At 49.9% G+C, this 15289-nt stretch overlaps 7 protein-coding genes across 7 annotated transcripts in view; 3 read left to right on the top strand and 4 right to left on the bottom strand.

Annotated features, from left to right (window-relative positions):
• Nucleotides 1–654: 654 nt before the first annotated feature.
• Nucleotides 655–1623, top strand: LCP9604111_3995 (uncharacterized protein; the record flags this gene model as incomplete). Its single annotated transcript, XM_039071644.1, has 1 exon — nt 655–1623. The coding sequence occupies one exon, from the start codon at nt 655–657 to the stop codon at nt 1621–1623; it is 969 nt and encodes a 322-aa protein (XP_038930079.1).
• Nucleotides 1624–2278: 655 nt separating this feature from the next.
• Nucleotides 2279–3413, top strand: LCP9604111_3994 (NAD(P)-dependent alcohol dehydrogenase; the record flags this gene model as incomplete). The annotated part of the gene is made up of 2 exons (XM_039071643.1): nt 2279–2926; nt 2985–3413. The coding sequence occupies 2 exons, from the start codon at nt 2279–2281 to the stop codon at nt 3411–3413; spliced, it is 1077 nt and encodes a 358-aa protein (XP_038930078.1).
• Nucleotides 3414–4081: 668 nt separating this feature from the next.
• LCP9604111_3993 (Auxin Efflux Carrier superfamily) lies at nt 4082–6021 on the bottom strand (the record flags this gene model as incomplete). The annotated part of the gene is made up of 4 exons (XM_039071642.1): nt 4082–4151; nt 4238–5472; nt 5536–5702; nt 5760–6021. The coding sequence occupies 4 exons, from the start codon at nt 6019–6021 to the stop codon at nt 4082–4084; spliced, it is 1734 nt and encodes a 577-aa protein (XP_038930077.1).
• Nucleotides 6022–8868: 2847 nt separating this feature from the next.
• On the bottom strand, nt 8869–10500 carry LCP9604111_3992 (phosphatidylserine decarboxylase 1; the record flags this gene model as incomplete). The annotated part of the gene is made up of 1 exon (XM_039071641.1): nt 8869–10500. The coding sequence occupies one exon, from the start codon at nt 10498–10500 to the stop codon at nt 8869–8871; it is 1632 nt and encodes a 543-aa protein (XP_038930076.1).
• A 361-nt stretch (nt 10501–10861) lies between these two features.
• On the top strand, nt 10862–12636 carry LCP9604111_3991 (uncharacterized protein; the record flags this gene model as incomplete). The annotated part of the gene is made up of 2 exons (XM_039071640.1): nt 10862–11128; nt 11194–12636. The coding sequence occupies 2 exons, from the start codon at nt 10862–10864 to the stop codon at nt 12634–12636; spliced, it is 1710 nt and encodes a 569-aa protein (XP_038930075.1).
• Nucleotides 12637–13062: 426 nt separating this feature from the next.
• On the bottom strand, nt 13063–14348 carry LCP9604111_3990 (uncharacterized protein; the record flags this gene model as incomplete). Its single annotated transcript, XM_039071639.1, has 4 exons — nt 13063–13150; nt 13214–13804; nt 13933–14261; nt 14313–14348. 4 exons carry the CDS (start codon nt 14346–14348, stop codon nt 13063–13065), a joined length of 1044 nt encoding a protein of 347 aa, XP_038930074.1.
• Nucleotides 14349–14693: 345 nt separating this feature from the next.
• The window catches only part of LCP9604111_3989 (40S ribosomal uS8 domain-containing protein), a gene marked incomplete at both ends in the record, with an annotated part of 926 nt that continues 330 nt past the window's right edge, over nt 14694–15289 (bottom strand). The window contains 3 exons of the mRNA XM_039071637.1: nt 14694–14883; nt 14946–15015; nt 15130–15168. Of these exons, the coding sequence (XP_038930073.1) occupies nt 14694–14883; nt 14946–15015; nt 15130–15168 (299 nt within the window). The remainder of the gene's footprint in view (nt 14884–14945; nt 15016–15129; nt 15169–15289) is intronic.

The raw sequence follows: 15289 nt of genomic DNA, 5'->3' as shown, positions 1-15289 counted from the left end.
ACTCCTAGGATCTAATGGAATCATTGACCGCCAAGCGTATTTGAAAACTAGACTGTAAAACAGTATAGATTACCTGATCTGTTACTATAAAAAGCGGATCTTTGTTCAGCACTTGACGTCGCTCTCACATTACCCCATTGAGAACGGAAGGTTACTCTTTATCTCTCACCATTGCAGATTTCATCTGTCGTTTTGCTGGGTCTGCCGGAGTGCCAGCTGAGAAAAGATAGGCGATCGGAGCCAAGTTGGACAACCAGTTGAGACAACACTAGACCTAATGACCCGAACGCACGAGTCAACCTGGTTATCGGCGAGGAGCTGGGCTTTGTCGTGACCAACGGCATCTCTCAAACATAATCACCTCATCTTCAGTTGTGATCCTATTCCTCTAAAATGACGACCGAAATGCTAAGGAAGCTGATTCCACCATCTAGACATGTGATTCTACCCTTCAACCTGCGTGAAAAACGAACTTTCCACCGCGATTCTGCTCAGCTTATGCAACTGTTTCCTGACACGAAGCGGATTCTATTTGATAGCTATTTCTTGGTGTTTTTGCTGGGCTCTCTGCCCCCAAAGCCGTGGCCGCTAACCATTGCTTGAGTCCGGCCATATTTCACAACGGACCCGAATGATGAGGGTCCAATGCCATCAATGAAACGTACGAGCAAATCGCGTCTTTTTGTAGACGCTGAAATCAACGTTACCGACCTTCCACCCTCTCAAGTTGACAATGCATTCAAGCTCGTCTTCGATTTCTTTATGGAAGCTCAAATCTCTATTACCCAAGTCCAGTACTGGGGCAATTTGTTTATGATTGTACTGGAGGATGAGGATACTGATTTGACTGAAGTACCCCGTTCGATAGGCTGCTGTACCTGTTTTTATCTGTTTGTTCAGGAGGTACGACGACCGACACAAGGCAGGCTCACAGAACCGACTGCCGATATTGTTGATAGTAGCAAGTATGATATACTGCGTCCCGGCGTTATGTTGAACTCTAGTATATATTCTCCCACCGAACCTGGGTATCTTACTACTTCTGGTGTACTTGTTGAGAACTCTAACTCCGGCGAGCGGTATACCACTGTTGCTTCCCATGGGTTTCCACATGGCGGCGAAGTTTTCCATCCATGTGCTAGCGGTAAAGAGATCGGTCAAATCATTATGAAGATCACACATACAGAAATCGCGATAGCAAAATTGCATGATGATGTCCCGTATGTAAATGACACTTTCGAGAGCCCTTTTAACGGAATACAACCTACCCAGTTACGAAGTCTCGTCACAGCTGACAGCTTGAAGCCTGGTGATACGGTCTATATGAATAACCATCTTATTGGTTATTCCGAAGGTATCTGTGGACCTCACACCCGTGAGCAAATTCCCTGTACTGACCCTAGCCAACCTTCATTCGAATGGATCAAGACTCGCTGGTGCTATATGGGTCAAGGGTCCACCGAAAGTCTCCAAGATAGTGTTTGCGGATCTGCAATCTGGGTTAAGGATGGAAATGTGATTGGGTTCTTCCATTTTGCACCAGCATCCGGTCACTTCTTAGACTGGTCTTTCTGTGTCGGAGCTGACCACATCATTGAACGTTGTTTTAAGAATGTGCAATAATCCGGTCACTGACTTTCTTACTGTTGCCTTGGTATTTGCTTGCTATTGAAGCTACAGTTCTAGAGCAGAGTGACATGATATTAAACCAACTAGAACTATTGATTTATCAAACGTTATACCTACAGGTGTATAGCTCCCTCTTTCCGCATTAGTGCTCATGCCTTGCCGCTTTTTGCTTGAGTACACCTGAGCACGCCCACTTCTTTGTTCTTAGGATGGACACCTACACTCTTGCCCTGGAGATAAACTGAAGGAATTTATATTCCCTAAACTAAGACTGATGGATTCTTTCTTTCTTTCTGATAAGCGCACATATCGAAGGCCTTCCTAGGCGTATACCGTCAACATTGGAAGTCCTTGACTACGGAGTAAACGGGGTGGCATTAGACAAAGTCATTGCGATACACCTAGTTAAGGCTTAGTTACACGCTTTTTCTTACCAATCATTTATTATGACGCGTACGGCGAACCTCCAGGAACCCCTACCTTTCTCACATTCTCGGGCTGTGCCATCAGTCTACCTCAAAGAGGCTCGACAGTCACTTGTTCTCCTTGAATTGCCCAATCCTTCTCACAGCGGCTTTCGGATCTGTCGACAGCATTTCTGTCTGCTTCTATCATAATCATCCTCTTCTCCATCTATTCCTACGCACCAATGGCAGAAGGAATGTCGTCGACCCAGCTCCCGACCGTCCCGCCAACCATGCGTGCCTGGGTACGCCGGCGACGCGGTCCTGCTAGTGACGCGCTCGAGCTGGTCACTGACTATCCAACCCCCGAAGTGCCCACAGGCTCGTCGCCCGATGTATTAATTCGCGTGTCACACGTGTCCCTACAGTTCAGCAGTGAGGCGATAATGAAGATACTGCCTATACTGCCTTTCACCAGTCCGTGGATCCCGGAGATTGAGTTTTCCGGCGTGGTAGTAGCGGCTGGCGGGGGTGCACCGACAGAGATGCGCGATCCGGGCTCACACGTCATTGCCTTTCAGAACATTCCCAGCGCTGTGATCATGGGCCACGGCGTGCTGGCAGAGTATGTGCGACTGCCTGGCAGCCAGGTCGCACGGATCGATGGCGGTATTGGCATGGCATCGGCCTCGGGTATTATCGGGGCCGGTAGCACCGCGCTCAAGATGATTCGCACAGCGGGTGTCCGCGAGGGTCACACGGTACTTGTGAACGGAGCTAGCGGGTCAGTCGGTTCGGTGCTTGTGCAGCTGTGCAAGGTGCGTGGTGCGAAGGTGGTCGGCGTGGCTAGCGGAGGTAACGAGCCCATGGTTCGTGGTCTGGGTGCAGATGAGGTAGGCACAGTTATCCAACGTTGCATAAAAAAATGAGTCGTGACTAACATACAAATAGTTCGTCGACTACCGCGAGCATGAATCTCTGCCAGCCTACCTAGCGCAGCAGTATGGCGACAAGCCGTTTGACTTTCTGCTTGATTGCGTTGGCACGCAAGCACTTTTTGTCGGCTCCCCGGCTTATCTAAAGCCCGAGGGAGCTGTTGTAAATATCGGCGCGTTCGAGGGCATGTATGCGATGGCGCGCAATGCCTTGCTTAACACCTGGCTGCCCACCTGGCTAGGCGGCGTGCCGCGTCGCTATATAACGTTCAGCACGCCTCCGACATGTGACGATGCAGTCTACTTAGCACGTCTGATCGAGGAGGGCCGCTTGCGTATCCCTGTGGACTCTGTCTTCGACATGGAGGATGCCATAGGTGCCTACGAGCGCATCGCTACAAAGCGTGCGCGTGGCAAGGTCGTGGTCAAGGTGCATGACGACTAGGCTTCGATTGCAATCATTAGGGTATACACACCCATAGGGCGAATTAGTGCAAAGTGGGGTTGGCCGTGAAGAAAATAGCCAAATAAGGTCGAAGACAAACGCGCGAGCGAAGCCTTAACTCGAGAAAGAATAAAAGGGGATTTCCTGCGACGATGGACTTTCCATTCCGCTTTAGCGACACGCATGAACCTTTCGGTGTCTCTGATGGGAACCCAGCTAGTGAGGGCTTTCATGATATTCTCAGTCAGACTCGATAATGATTTCACGCATGCTATCAATAAGGGCAGACTTGGGCGTGTAGACTGTTTGGGTAGATATATATCCCCAAGGAAATGGTATGAGGATCGTTGAGTTAGGAACAGATGGAAGCAATGGGCGTTTCAGTTGAGATAAATGTATTTGAAATTAATGGGTTGGGTTGCGTGGCCGACGTGCTTACATGGCCGCCTCGCTTACCGATTACGTTAGTTATAGCAAGGTCAAAGTACTGGAATTCATAAGTACAGTTTGTGTGCCAGGAATAATGCCTTAGGTAACGCCAATTCCCCAAAAGAGAAAAAGGAATGGGGTTATAAGAATGTCCACAGAGAATGAATATAAACCCCGAAAAAAGGACTAGAGAAGGAAAGACCAGCTTCACCGTTCCGGTTCAGACGTCAAACAAGAGTCTATGAAGCGGCGGCCCACTCGACGACCTCCAGAGCGCACATGACAAGTACGAGGGTCGAGGGGAGGATCCTGGAAGAAAAGCCATGTTAGCAATGATCAATTGAGATTGACAACCAGACGGTGTCTGTCTATAGATAGGAGGGATAAGAACATACCAGACAACATAGCTCTGGAACAAGAGTTTAGACATAGCGCCAACATAAACATTATTGATCTGACAGATCTGCGCCAACTGCAATGCTGACGGCGCACCCGTCAGCAGGAAGCAGACGATAATGAAAATCGGATCGTCGAGAATACTGATCGGCACAAACTTAGCCATGAGTGCCAAAATTGGAGCCATGATCAGAGTCGGAAGAAGCATGCGCGCAACAAGTGAAGCGATGATAAGCTTGCGTTCGTCGCGGGGATGTTCCACGTCCGCCAGCGCTTCTTCGGGGATTGTATTGCGCGCGAGGTTCGCGCCAAGCACGACCAGGATCAGCGGCACGGCAACCTGTCCATTCTGCTCAATTGCCCGGGTGACTGAGTTACGAAGGAAGGTGCCGTCGTCAAAGAAGAGGCGCTGAAGCGTTGGGACGGAGGCAATGATGATTGATACTAGCATTGCCCACAGCGGTGGGTTCATGAAATCCCATAAGCCATTGAGGAAGCGGCGCGCTCCGCGAGTGGTTGCTGCGATGCCCTTTTGGACGTTTGGTGGGAGGCTTGCGTGGAGGGCAGTAGCTTTCTTTTCTCGCCACTGGCTCAAGCGTTGTCCAGATTTACGCAGAGATGCTTTGCAGCGCTGGAAACACGTTTTCTCGGCTTCTTGAACTTCGCGCGCGGTGACTTCGACATCCGGGAAGTGGAGAATGTCACCTTGAGAGCTTTGGCGGGGGAGGAAGGGGCCGGTGGGTGGTGGTCCAATTACTGACGGTGTGTCGTCTGAGTCCAGGTCGTCTGAGGGGGCGGGGGACATCTTCGAGTAGGAATAAGTTCGCGTTGACACGGGTGTTTGGTCGCCGGATGGGAACGGACGGTCGGTGTTTGTCGCGTCGTGAACATGGTGTAGATCCTCCGAGCTCCGTGTTCTGACTAGCGGTTCGTCCGGATCGGTTTGGTCCGGGTTGTCGCTATACAGCGCCTGACCCTGCTCGATAATTGACTGACCAGTCTCGTCGCGTTCCACCTCCTCGAGGTATCGGTGCTTAGGCGCTAAGAGAATGTGGTATCCCCAGCTCCAGCGTACGAGTTGACCAAGCTGCTGGAAGATAAGCAGGTATAGAATACCGCGTGCGGCGACTTCGTCATCGTTGTCGTTGGGGAGCTGGTCCCAGTGGAGGCCTTTGAGGGTCTGCGAGAGCGATATGACGAGCGAGATGGGAAGAGAGTTTGAATTGCCAAATACCTGCGAGAAGGTATCGTTAGAACAAGATATTCGACTGTCTCAATGGAAGGGCCCATTAGGTACCGCCATGGCAGCCACGAAATTTGACTGTCGCTTCTTGAAGCGGCAACATTTTGCGACAATGAAGGAACAGAAGTATGAGACGAAAGTCTGGACAATAAAAATGACCGGAATGATAGCCAAGTCCGTAAGCTTTTCAGCGGTTAATTGTGAGCCCAATTTGGTAAAAACTGTTGACCACAATCAGCTATGTCATAGAAATATGTGGCGAAAGCAAGAATCCATACTAAGGCAGGGGGTGAACAGAACGACATTGAGGTTTGCCACCAGCTTCTGAGCTTCGGCATCAAATATGCCCTGACGGGCGGCAATATAACCAGGGAAGCTGACACAGACGACTTCCAGTACTGCTGAAAAGACGAGTAGCACTAGGTGAAAGAATGGGGGATGGCTTTCATGAGCGCCTATGAAGAAGCGGTCCATGCCCATTGGGGCCTGGGCAATAGCATTGACATTCTGAAATGATCGAGGCGAGTTAAAGATGGCCATCAGTCAAGAAAAGATTGTGGATGGGAACAGGAACAGGTGAAAAAGTTAGAAGGAGAGAAGGTTGGAATTGTTGATTTAGATATGGAAGCTTGGCGGTCCTACGTTGATAGTTCTGGTCTTATCTCTTCCCTGTGTTCATTGGATTAAGCGACGTATGAGATATTAATGGCAAAAATACTTGCAGCTGAAACTCAGCTATTCCAAGGTTCTTGGATTCTATTACTTGACTACGCCACAACACTGATTGACAGTCAATCAGCCGAAAATGGACGATCCAAGCTCCGGGCCTTTTTGCCAAAGCTGAGTCATTGCATTATCACGTGCGCACAGCATACGTCACCAAGGGAGGAAACCTTGAAATAAACTTCGGCTTAGTCAACTAGTCCTTTTTGGGCTAACTCCTTCCATACTTCCAAGCACCGGACACAGCAGAGCCACTCTCTCACCTGAGACTCCATTTATGGAGTTCAGTACACATGCATTGGAACCGCCGATTACACTGTCCTCTTCGGGTTGATAGAAAGCAGGTACTGATCAAAAGTAGTGTCTAGATTCCGTTTTGAACAGAGTTGATCTTCGAAACTCCCGTTATATGGTCCATATTCGTTATCCAACGCCCGAATCTATACTCAACACCCTCCTTCTCCAGGGGAACATATGGATTCAAAGATGCCAAAAAGCAGAAATGAGGTTCTTGTTGAGCCCATGGCATGCCATACCACTGACGGTGTTGAAGATCATTTCAAAAGGCCCGTGGCCAGTCAAATTGGTCCATTTGGGGATACCTCAGTGATGGCTCGGAGTTTCGCCTTAACTTCCTTGACTTTGAGGGAAATTGGTCCTTGAAAATGCTACGGTTAAACAGCAGAGAGACAAGAAGGCTCTGGGGCAGGGCTTTAACGCCTCCAGTTTTAAGAGACATGTGGCCAAGTATCATTTTCTTGAGTTGCGTTCAAAATGGAGGTTGGTCTAATCTTGTGGACATCGAAAAAGCAACCCTGTGTAGCGTTGTCTACTACAGAAAGTGAATACATCGCAGAAGTACTAGCAGTTCAGGAAGCAATCTGGCTATCACAGCTACTTTCTGAAATTGGTATCGACAGCTTCCTGGTGAAACCAACTCCAATTTACGCCGACAACAATGAGCAATTGCGCTTGCTTCAAACCCTGAGTTCCATGCAAATACGAAACATTGCAATCCGTTTTCACGGGCTTAGAGGGCTCGGTGAAGTTCATGAAGATCCCTACTGCCGAAATGGCGGCAGATGGACTGACGACGCCACTCGGAAGAGTCATGTTCAAGCGCTGGATCTCACAGATCGGCCTTTCCGTTTATAACATGGGTTAGTTTCATGCATATATATTAGCAGGCATCTGGTTTTGTCATGGTGGAATGGCGTTTAAACTATGCTGGAACTCGACTAATTGTTAGTCGTGGGGCTCATCTCGTGCCACGAAGCTTAAGCGGCAATGAGAGATGAGATTGCCCCAGATGTGTTCGGCTGGCAAGAAATTGCAAACATGCTGGCACATGATAATCCAAGCTCAGGTAGTGGTGAATTTCCCCCTTCGCCCAAGCTTAGGAGAACCTCCGACCAAAAGGCAGCACACTTCAATCGGAGGCTTTGATCTCCCAGGAGCATCGCTCTGTGACTTTGGGTCGGAGCCCTCGCCCTGATTGAGGGGGCGACCACCGAAGCCAGTGCTCGATGGATGGACAACTCAACGCACACGGGATAGCCGTCTCCATATTCTGATGCACAACCAATCAACGTCAACCCCCCGAAACCAGACAATAGAAAGGCAAAGCGACGTGAATTTTCTCACCTCAAGTGAAAGTGAGAATGAAGAGTGAAATGAGAGCATATCTCTTCTTTTTTTTATCGATTTTCTGTTGTAATTCTTCTCTCACTCTCACTTTTCTCTTATATCTCTAATAGAGTATTCGCTAGTCAACTCAATCTCCACCTCGAGTGGCTTAAAGAGTTTTTTTTAAGAGAGGGAGATACGGCGCTAGCATTCCGTGAATATCCTATTGGATATACCAGGATAAGGAGACGGATTTCGTATTGACATCCCCGATGCTAGTATGTATGTATTGCAAGATTTGGCAGAACGTGTCTAGGTGCGATCGACAAGGCCGAGAAGGTCAAGGCCACGAATAAAAATGTCCATCACCACGTTAAAAAGGGCGTGGGTGCAAAGATTGCTTCTAGATCCTAAGATGCAATGGGCCCGATGGACCACTATGCCACAGCAAGGGGCCGCAGTGTTGTCGACAGAAGCACCAATGATCCTCCTCCAACCCAACCACGCTCAATGCACGTTCTCCTAACTTAACTGCTAGTAATAACCTTACAGTAACTATATAATAGTCGAAAGTTATACAAAGAGAAGTCGTCTACACAAGTTGAGCCTTTTTCCGCCGTCTATCTAGAAACCCGAGAAGACTATCAATGGCATGGCATACTAGTTAAGAAACTTAGCATAAGTTTCAATCGAGTCGAATGCTCAAGAAGCCGATCGCATCCCGAGCTTTACCCTCAACATTACTACATAGCCTACATAGTTTCTTACTTGTGCAACACGCTAGAGCCTGGGATCGGCAATGACGCATTTGGGACCATCACGCCACGACCTGGCCTGTGCTGATACATTAGGAAATATGCACGCTGATACACTTGAGCTGACATAGATCGAAGGGGGAAAAAATGTGATTAAACTAAATGATCAAGATCCTAACATAGAGAGAAGGACTGGTATAATACAAGACAGACAAACATGTAGGTCAAGAGGCAATAACCTACTGCTGTCGGCTGTGCACCGGGCTGTGCAACATCATGTACGTTACGCCTCACCGACAAAGCCCAATTTCTCGCCTATCTTGATGCGTTGGCCCTTCTCAATACTCCAGGTCCACCCATCACTGGGGGCACCTTCCGGCCGGCCGGCATCAGTGGACTTGTGAGTTCCAAGCGGAGCTTCAAACACAAGTACAATAGAACTGCCGAGTTGGAACCCGCCCATCTCCTCTCCACGTTGCAGTGGATGTCCGTTAAGTGTGCGGCTGGCGTGGCGATAAGTCGCCTCCACGAAGCCGGGATATTGCTCACCGCGCTTGGCAGCCAGGGCTGCTGCCAAGTCTGCAGCGGTATCAGTCAACAGGCTGTTTGTGCGCAGCTCCGAGTCAAAGTTGATTTTTATGGAGCCTACATTAGTAGCTCCGACCGGAGTGTAACTGAAGAATCCCCAGCGCCATCGGCCGAGGAGTGCAACTCGCTCGTTGAGAGTGAATAGACCGGGTAGGTGCTTCTGCAGATAGGGCGAAACCGAGTACAACTCGCCAGCAAAGTGGCGGCGGCTCTCGACCACCCAGGGAGCGGGGGAGTGGAAACGGTGGTAGTCACCGGGTGCTAGGTAGATCACAACGTAGAACAAGGCATGGTTGGCTGCTGCTTTGGGCGCGTACCATGGTATTCCATCGCCGAGGGCCAGGTCCTCTTGCACAAGCATTTCCGAGGTTGCTTTGGATGCGGTTGAAGCATCCAATGAAGCACGTCCTTTGGGAGCATCAGAGTCTCCCGAAAGGAAACTCGGGAGAGTGTAGGAAATCCCATTCATGCGCGCAAACTCCTCATGCGCATCCATGTTCTCAACATCCTTTTGGTCTTCGTTCAGGTCCTGGTCCGTGAGTCGGTTGCTGTGGTCGGCGTTCGCAGGCGTGGCTGCTCCTAGAAGGGCATCCAGGCTGTATGTCATTCCCTTGACTTGTTCAACCTCGCCCCGTTCGATCATTCCAAATTGTAAGATTCGGCCGTCGGAGGGCGCCAGGAGTGCACGAGGGTCGGGGTCCAATGGTCGAACGCCAGGCTTCAGCTTACGGTAGAAGAATGCCGCCAGATTCGGGTAGGTGTGCAGGTCGGGTTCGGCGACCTCATCAAGGTTGACGCCAAAGGCCCAGGAGTAAAGCTTGAATCCAGGAACGCGGAGGTAGTAAGGAAGTTCGATTTCGTTGAACCGACCCCATAGACGCGACATAGCCTTCAGGGGCAGAGTGGACATGATCTGAATATGCCATGGTCCTGACAGACTGATCCTCGGACGACGAGGTGGCCGTTTTCCTTCTTCCCATTCATCGCCGGCTGCATCACGAGCCAACCGATCCCGCTCCGCACGTTGTGACTTGTAGAACGACAGCAACCCTAGTAAACCGATTCCGAGTCCGACTGGGATGGGATACCATTCGACCTTGGTATTGCGCAGAGCAAACCCTAGCCTTGAACCAAATCCTCCTCTATTGTTTTCGGAGTTATTATCCTTCTGGTATTGTCTCCATGATTTAGACGAAAAATGTCGGAGGCTGGCTTTATGGCGGGCCGTAGCCCGAAATGAAAGAACCTCCATCGACGCAGCCCCGATCCGAGGGCCAGCGGAAGGGCAATGAAGGAGAGGTGAAGAAGTAAAGAGGCGCTTGGCCATAACTTTTAATCCATCGGCCTGGAGCGCTAAAATCGACCCCTAAGCCCAGAGCGTGCTTTTTTCCGAAATGGGGAAAACATGTTGTTACCGGTTGACCGCCCGGCAGAATCGCACGTGGAAATGCAACAGACTGTCTTTCTCTCTGCTCTGTATATCCAAATACATTTCAGTATAAATGAGCGTTCCTGCAACTTGATCTTTGCATCTTTATCATCTTGCATCGTTCTTCCCACGTCCTTCCTATCTGCTATAGAGTCTCGCAGAAAACACCCGTGGACTATCAATTGATGCCAGATATCAGCAACTAGATCCGCTTTATATTGGCTTTTTTTAGCTTGCGAACAACCACAGATCTGAAGCAATGGCGACAGGACTACCATCCCAGCCTATAGTAGAGGGAGAAACACCCAGAACAATCACGCTTCACATACTCTGCCAGTCTCTACCCCCTCCAAGCCGGTTCACACTCGAGAACGTTCCACTCTCCTCCACAGTCGGACAGCTCAAGAGCCGGATCGAACAGTCTTTTCCGAACAACCCTCAAGTATCACACCAGAGGCTCATCTACCGAGGGAAGCCTCTAACTGTCGATGACGCAACACTCGGGGTAGTGGTCTCATCTATCGAGGTAAGTAACTCGTTTCTAACCCGCGCCATATGGCCTATCCTAACTGAACGGTATTTATTTTGCAGGAAGGCACTGATAGTATGCACCTCGTCCTACCACCTGAACCAGCACACACAGAAGTACCTATTGTCTCTGAGATGCCGCAAGATTCGCCTTTCGGAAATTCTGCCCAAGATTCCGGTTCCTCCTCCACATGGTTGGATCACTCCAATCCCGATACTTCGGTGCCTGCAGCCAGTGTGTCCTCATACTCTAGCATTCCTAGAACAATCGGTGCCGCTTCAGCTTCTCCGCACATGATAATCAATCAATACGTCAATACCTCTTTGCCTAACCGACACTCAGCAACTACAAACGCACCAGAAGCTGATAGTACAGAATCATCTCAGCGTATTCTCACTTTACGACGTTACATCGAGGAGATTGAGGGACAATTGGACCGACGTCTCATGCCATCCATGGAGAGTATCATTCATATACGGAACCAGATTCTTGGAATCCAAGATGCACGGCCTGCGACACAGCTTCCTCTGCCCGGTGTTGCAGAACTACTTGCCCGTATTCTTGATGTTCAACAACGCGCCCGTATAATGGAATATATGCAGCAACAGCATTCGCAGGCAAGCATTCTAGCCCAGGCCCCTATTGCTACCCAAACAAATGTCTTGAACACCCTCGCGCCAAACTCCACTCAGCTCTTCATGCTGACCTCGCCAACGGGAGAAAACCTTCTCGTGAGACCAAACTGTGTAGCCCGCCCCAGAACGCAGCAGGCGGGCTCGCCCAATACAGCCCCTGCTAACCAAACCGGCGCGCCTCAAGTACCCAACGCACCCCAGGCACCTCAAGCACCCAATCAAAACGCAGCAGTGGTCCAGAATGCCATCCGCCAAGCAATGCTCAACCAGCAGCGCCGAGGCAACAACGTCGAGCACGCCGGTCTGGCGCGACATATCCGCCGCATCTGGCTGTTCACCCGTCTGTGGCTCTTCTGCTACCTCACCAGCGCGCCCGGCACCTGGAGGCGTTACATTTTCGTCAGCATTGCCCTGTTGGTAACATTCTTTTCCGAGACCAGTATCCCGCGGCAGTTTGCGACTACGATTATTGGTCCCATCCAACGACATCTCGAGGGCCTCACCCATGCAGGTGGCCCGGCAGATCGAGCCACCCAGAATGGAGCCAATAACGCTGCTGCGGAGTTCAGCATTTGGGACCAAATATGCCGCGCGGAGCGAGCTCTTGTTTTTCTTTTTGCGAGTCTAGTTCCCGGTCTTGGTGAGCGGCATGTCCAGGCTCGCACTGCGGCGGACCAAGCTTTCTTGGCTGAACAGGAGCGTCAGGCGCGGGAACGTCAGGAGCAGGAGCAGGAGCAGGAGCAGGTACGTGAGCAGGAGGGCCAGGAACAGGAACGGGCTCAACCTGGTGTGCCAGAGGGTGCGGAGAGTGCAGGTACTGAACATGAGGGGGTCTCGAATACGCATGCACAGTCTGAACAAGGGAACTGATCTATACCTGGAGGTACTTTTTATATTCTCGTTTATTAGCGATAGCGTCTTCAATGTAGTTTTTGCGATTGAACTCGACGAGGGCCAAAGTGATACCCACAAGAATGCCAGCCACGAAATCAAGTACGTAAGGTAGTCAGAATTGGTCTTTTTCAAGTCAGTTGTCCATGTCGTTTTGAGCTAGATGCTCTTACATCGTACATCGTAAATAGTCGTAAGCGGTTAGCAAGAAGTCTTAGTTTCATCTCTAAGTTTGATATGTATTTCTCTTACACTAGTGATAGATCATGACAGCTCAAATTGCCGGTTTGTAGTCATTGTTCGGAGTCATATATATATTATAGTACTTGATGATCCAAGATGCAATGACCTCATCGTTATGTTCGCCAAACCCACGGGCACAGTATAGTTGCGCAAATCCTTCACTCACAGTTTCGTGGCACCTACATTCACAGGTAGATCGGAAGGCAGAGCCATAGGACCCGTATTAAAAGATTCTTCGCCATCAAAGTGCCTGCCGGGGTCTATTAATATTGTCTCTCAATACCAAAGGAAGGGAAGGAAGAAATCGACTCACCATCCACGTTCAGCACCATTACTCAAAAAGCTACAATCCCCATTAGCAACACAATCCCATCCTCCACCAACACCACGCCCATTTCTCCACTGCGGCGGGGATACCGACGCACGAATGAACGTCGTGCCCTCGGCAAGCGGCTTCTCACTCGAACTTTCTTCCTTATCACCGCCGTGTCCAGCACTAGCAGTAGAAGAAGCCCCCCTCCTTTTAAAGGTACTTAAACCAGCTGTGAAGACATTAAAGTCCTCTTCAGAGCTATCATCCGGCATGCGACCCGTAAGAACCCGGCCCATGGCAATGAGCGGCGCGGCATGCGCGCAGATCAGGACGGCCTTGCTGGTTCTTTGGTTTGGTGGCAGCTCTGCTTCCACAGCGGAGACTTCTGCGTCGATGTCGGCGATTATACCTTCTAGGGCTGTTGCTAGGCGGTTGTGGAGCTGTTTGATTGTCTCGCCACGTCTTGAAGGGATGAGTAGTGGTATGTAGGTTTGACTAGCTTCTGGAATGAGGGTTGGGAAGTGGGTGGACATTATCTCGGAGGTTGGGTGGGACGGGTGGTCGAAGAAATCTGTTGCGCCGAACCATTCTCTGAATTCTTATTAGCTTCCTGGATAGCAATGTGCTGGTAAAGTGCTTCTTTTGTTCGGACGAGAGGGAAATAGTTGAGTGATTGGATGGAAGTATAAGTATAAAGAAGGTATAGGTATATTACTTACCCTAACCCATTCTCAATTCGTACGTCAAGCTCCGCATGCCGATCAATTGACCCAATCTCGCCATCTTGCTGGCTCCTTCCAGACTCGGCTGATATTCTCTTCAGCTCTTCAACAGAAGGCTGGATTGTTTGAAGGCAGCGGTAGAAGGGACTCGAGTAGATACGGAATGGTTTCGGGTGGAATTGGGGTGCAGAAATATGTTCCGCCAGCTCGTGTGACTGGCGCACGCCGTGTGAGGTCAATGCAGGGTCTGCTGGGTTTCCTGTCGGCGTGGGGAATTGGGCCCTGTATGTGCCTGTACGGAAGTCAATGGTCCAGCTGAGGCGGTGCTGCCATAGTTAGGTCTATAAGCCCGCAGTGATGATTGTATGCAGACATACTCCATGACGGGTCAGATATATCGTGTCCAAAGGCATGGCGAAAGAATTCTTGGGTTGTTCAACTATGTACAGTACTGATATTGTTGTTGCGGGGGAAAGGCAGAATACACTTACACGAGGGCGGTGAAAGTACACCTCGGTCCGAGCCAGGCTACGATAAAATCAGGAAAAAGAAGTACAAAATTGCAGACCAGAATCATCTAGCATTGATACGAGCGAACCGTGTACTATGCAAACCATCGAAAGTGCGGAACATGGGGTATTTTGTTCACAGCTACAAATTCCAGATTACATTCCAGGGTCCAGCCCAATAAAACCAACGCCATGCGAAACCAGTCAAAGCAAGAACTTTTTCTCAATTCTTTTTTAGAACGACTCCATCTAGTAGAAGAAGCCAAGGAGCTTGCCAGCAACGTGCTTGCGGCGAGCCTCCTCGTGGTCCATGATACCGGCGGAGGTGGTCAGGACAACGTAACCGAATTGACGGGAAGGAAGAAGCTGGGTAGCCCACTTCTCGAGGTCACGGAGCTGAACGGGGTAGCGGGGGTTGATAACACCACACTTGTTGAGACTGGAGATATAACATTAGCTTGATGTTCCATGGAGACTGGTGGATGTAATCGTGAAACGTACCGGCCGTTGAGCTGGATGACAATCTTGCCAGAGCGGTGGTCATCGACCTCCTCGAACTCGCCAATGTAACCTGAGAAAGAAAGAATCAGTATGTTGTGAAGATTTAAAAGTCGTCAAATACAGAAAAAGCCATAACAGCGCTTTGGAAACGTGTAAGATCTTCGCAAATTAATATATCGGACACTTAAAAGGCAGACGTCGTAGGTTGATTGAGACCGGCCGCCTAGTTATCAGCCCGAATTGGGGGGGGGGGGGGGGGGCAAATAATGAAACACCCGGTGAATTGCAAAAAAAACCCAACACAAAAATAAAACACCCAAAAAATAAAAAAAAACCCTCACCGG

This window comes from Penicillium roqueforti (assembly GCF_015533775.1).
Source record: "Penicillium roqueforti strain LCP96 04111 chromosome Unknown scaffold_07, whole genome shotgun sequence".
Taxonomy (NCBI): domain Eukaryota; kingdom Fungi; phylum Ascomycota; class Eurotiomycetes; order Eurotiales; family Aspergillaceae; genus Penicillium; species Penicillium roqueforti.
This window is presented reverse-complemented; position numbering and strand designations above follow the sequence as displayed.